This window comes from Esox lucius, chromosome 7, assembly GCF_011004845.1.
Source record: "Esox lucius isolate fEsoLuc1 chromosome 7, fEsoLuc1.pri, whole genome shotgun sequence".
NCBI lineage: Eukaryota > Metazoa > Chordata > Actinopteri > Esociformes > Esocidae > Esox > Esox lucius.
The window spans coordinates 9,265,302-9,269,702 of NC_047575.1; the positions used below are offsets into that span (position 1 = coordinate 9,265,302).

At 41.0% G+C, this 4,401-nt stretch overlaps 1 protein-coding gene across 1 annotated transcript; it reads right to left on the reverse strand.

The window, feature by feature from the left end:
• Positions 1 to 932: 932 nt before the first annotated feature.
• Positions 933 to 2,887, reverse strand: LOC105024924 (claudin-3). Its single transcript, XM_010895224.3, has one exon. The coding sequence runs from the start codon at positions 2,471 to 2,473 to the stop codon at positions 1,820 to 1,822; it is 654 nt and encodes a 217-aa protein (XP_010893526.1). The 5' UTR covers positions 2,474 to 2,887; the 3' UTR covers positions 933 to 1,819.
• Positions 2,888 to 4,401: the final 1,514 nt, after the last annotated feature.

Genomic DNA, 4,401 nt, shown 5'->3' on the forward strand with positions numbered 1-4,401 from the left:
TGAGAGACACACTGACACATATGCTAATATTGTGGCTCTAATTAACCATTAATTAAACCTTAGGATATGCGGTACCTGTGCATGAGTGTCACTCACACACGGATCACACATGCACCTACCCTTACACCACACACATGGATGCTGTCGCAGCTCACACATGCCTAGAGGCACCTCTGCAGTCAGGGCCTGGCTGTGACCCCCAGGCACATAGAGATGCCTAGAGGCCCCCAGCCAGGACCTGACGATATAATATTTATTTTAAAATATTTATATGCTGTGTTAATTTTCTAACTTGTTGAGCAAGAGGTCAAAGTAGCTGATGTCAACAGTTTGTCTGTCTTTATCACACAGTGAATGGAAATGTGGAAATGAAGATGCCAAAATCTGATTTCTAGAATACAGGTGGAACTGAATTAAAGTTAATGAATACGTTTAATATGGTTTATATTTGAAAGTTAAAAAGTATGAAATAGTTGCTTGTAAGTCGTGTGGTCCTGAACCACATTTCTAGATTGCATTGTCTGAAATTAGTAGTGTGCTAAATAAAAGAATGAAACTGGGGATTTTTGCTTTAGAAGCAAAAACATTTGAAGTTCTTATTTTGAGTTGTTAGCAATTGAGATTTAGTCAAATTTAGTCATAAACATGCTTTTGAAGAAAACAACTGAAGTTTACTCTTGCGGCTCTCTGGGCAGTGGTATGGTAACCTGATCATCTTGATTTCCTCCAAGGCACACACACATGAAGTGATGCACACAGAAACACTCACAATCAAACCATCATTGAAGTGCTCCTATGCCACTCCCTGCTCACTGAACAGCTCTTAACGCTGCTTTGTTGGTCAACCAAGAGAATATCCAGCTCTGTAATTCTCTTCAAAAAATGCCCTTACTTTACCAACCCTCTCCCATTAGAACAAGTATACAACCAACTGGAATTATCTTGTTTATTTACAAATGTCAGTACAGTATCATCATATTTACAAGATAAAATGACATATTTGGTGTGAAAAAGCTATCATACATAACATAGGCCTGTGTAGAGTGAACTTATGAATAGAGAAGATATCCCTGCTATCATGACCTGAGGCTGTATCATGGACTCATGTTAGGTTTCTGTCCCAGCGAAGTCTCGCATAGCCAAATATATGCAAAATTACACACAAAAACACACACATTTACTTAGCTACAGTATCTAAAGGGCACACCAACGTTTGTTTGGCCTTACAAAAACCTACTTTTCCTAATCCTAACCCTTAACACTTAAGCCAATAAATTGCCATTTTCAAAATGGGGACAGGTGAAATCTTTTCACACACACACACACCTACACACACGTTTGTTATTCAGGTGTTTGTGCGTATGGGGGAACTGAAACCCAGAAATTCATGCTCACAATCCCTGAGCCCTAATCTTATCCCTTATCTTAGCTCAATAACCTAACGTTTATGCCTAGCACTAACACCCAACCCTAACCAATAATGCCTAAAGCTAACTTTAACATCAGGTCCCCACTTTTATGCATAGACCTGGATCACACACACAGCTCATCAACAAATCTAATTTAAAAATATATGTTTTCTCCATACAAAATACAACTATTTACAAGTCATCCTCGCCCTGAGAATCCTGACCACTCTTCACACAAGACAAAAGCTAAACAATGAACCTACACAGAAACACGCAGAGGAGGAAAAGAAGAGCCATAACATTAAACACACACATCCCTTCATGTCGGAGTCATTTAGACCGCAAAAATACACATTAATGATCAGGACAGAGACACCTCTAATCTGTCACCCTTTGTCTTCTTGTCCTTCTCAAACATAGTCCTTCTTGTCGTATCCCGCTGTATTGCCACCCACACTGCGAGGGGCAGAGTAGCCCATGCGGGGTGGGTACCTCTTCTCCTCCTTGGGGGGGCAGGAGCTGCACAGCATGCACCCTCCTATCAGGAGCAAGGCGGCTGCCCCCCAGCCAATGTAGAGGGAAGCCCCCAGCTCTCTCCTCTGGGCCTCGATCAAAAGGGGGTTGTAGAAGTCTCGGATGATGGTGTTGGCTGACCAGCAGACAGGGATGAGGATAAGGAAACTGGCCAGGATGAAGAAGATTCCGGAGATGATCATGACTTTTGCTTTGGAGGGTTCATCATCGATACAGTTGGTGCACTTGGCTCCGACAATGGAGATCATCACCGCTAGAACCCCGAGGATGATGGCGATGATGGTCATGGCTCTGGCAGCCTGGAGGTCCTGGGCCAGGGCCAGCATGGAGTCGTAGATCTTACACTGCATCTGGCCCGTACTCTGGGTTACACAGTTCATCCACAACCCCTCCCAGATGACCTGAGCAGTGACAATGTTGGCTCCGATGAAGGCTGTCACCCTCCACATTGGCAAAGCACAGACCACGATACCGAGGATGAATCCAATGAATCCCAGGGCGATGCCCACGATCTCCATGCCCATCGACATTCTGGCTCCCTGGGTGAGTCTCTCTTCTACACCTGCCCTTTCTGGAGAAACGATGAGGTCACTGGAATCTAGAAGTGCACAATATTCTTAACTTCCAGAATCAGGGACACATTTTCTAGAATAAACAGAGGATTTAGTCCAGTTTAGATTTGAAATCCGTTAATGTTCTTATTACAAAATATATAGATTTGAATCCTAAGATTTGTCTTGTGTTCTTTGTGCTCTTCTTTGTGATGGCAGCATGTGTGATCACCCCTCTTGATCTCTGATTTGTTGTTTAATTGTGGCTTGGTAATGCTACCATGAAAACCAAGCTCCTTTATAGCCCAGGGGAGGAAGATGAGGAGGGAGGAGTCCTCTGTTGGTGATGTCACTTAGCCGAACAGGTGCCTGCAGGCTCTTTAGAAAAACAGTATTTGCCCATAGAGGCTATAGAATGGAGGAGTGGGGGAGGAGGAGGGAGAACAAAAGAAATGAGGCAAACACACTGTAGGTTTTACTATCATTGTGAAGACTCCAAAAGCCTTCAACTCTCTGTTATTTCCTGTTATTTGTACTAAGCTAACGTACAAAACTGTTTTACAGAGATCATGTATGTCGTTTAACTCTTTGAATTTGAGTTTAAAAACTTAAATACCTGTAGGTATTTCAAGAAATATTTGAAAATCATTGTAGATTACATTGAAATTGACCTTGCAAATGTTGAGATCATGATTTTGGGGTGTCTCATACCACCCATTCTTACAAAAGCCTAATCAAGGTGTAAGTCATTTCACATTGTATACCTTGATTGTTTTTATCATGTGCTGTCTATTGATTGCATTGAGAGACCAATTTCTGTATCAAGTTATTTTCTATCCTGTTAATGAAATGAATGTGTGCGAACCTAGCCTACATTGACTGAAATGATCAAGGGTGTAATCTTGAGTATACTGTAATTGATATCTTGTTACCATTAACTGTTCTCACTGATATCAAGAGATAGTTGAGACCAAGAGTTTAGTATTGGGTGAAACTAATTGAATAAATGTGGGAGTGCCGGTTTCTTTGTTTCATTGTTGGAGAAAACAAAGGAAGATGGCATTAGAATTTGGCACCAGTTCTCCTGTGTTTTCACACCTTTTGTAACAAAGAATCAACCTTTTGGTCAAGAGTATATAATGTCCCTGTAACTATAAGACTTAGAGCAACCCATCCTCCAGTTAGTGCATCTTCTGATTCTGACGTGCTTTTGACTTGCTCCTGTGCCACCGAATAAATCGATATAACCAACTGCTATCTACGTTTGTAAATCGTAATACTGAGAGGAATTTGTTGAGTTTCAACACATGTGTAATAATACGTGTGTAATAAGGCATTCATAAATGGAAAAACATCTTTCCGGATATAGAGGAAGTCACACAATGCGCTGACGTTTTTACAGGTTAAAACAACATCATTTCAGCATGTTGATCAATTGGCGTTTGAATACAGAGAATGCAACTTCCTTCATTTGTATCCAACATTTTATTCTCTGATAGTCAGTACCTCTGCAAACCTTTTGGTTTGGCAACTGTTCACACCTTCTTACTAAAACATACAGTATTCAGAAGATCAATCAGAGGGATGCAGATGTTGCAGTGTTTCCAATTTTCACCTGTTTCTGCACCAGATTTTACGTTGCAACTAATCTTTAAACCAAAAGTTGTAACTGTTAAACCAGGATTGCACACACACACACACACACACACACACACACACACAAGCAAGTACGCAAGCAAACACAGAACAAACACAGTCTGACAACATGATCCTCTAGACCTAAAGTAAAGTACACACATTTCATGACACAGATTTCTAACAGTGATATATTGGTCACTTTACTCTAATGCTAACTCTCTGTAGTTTGTCAGTGTAAATGCATAACGGTAATAAAACGAGGTCAGAGA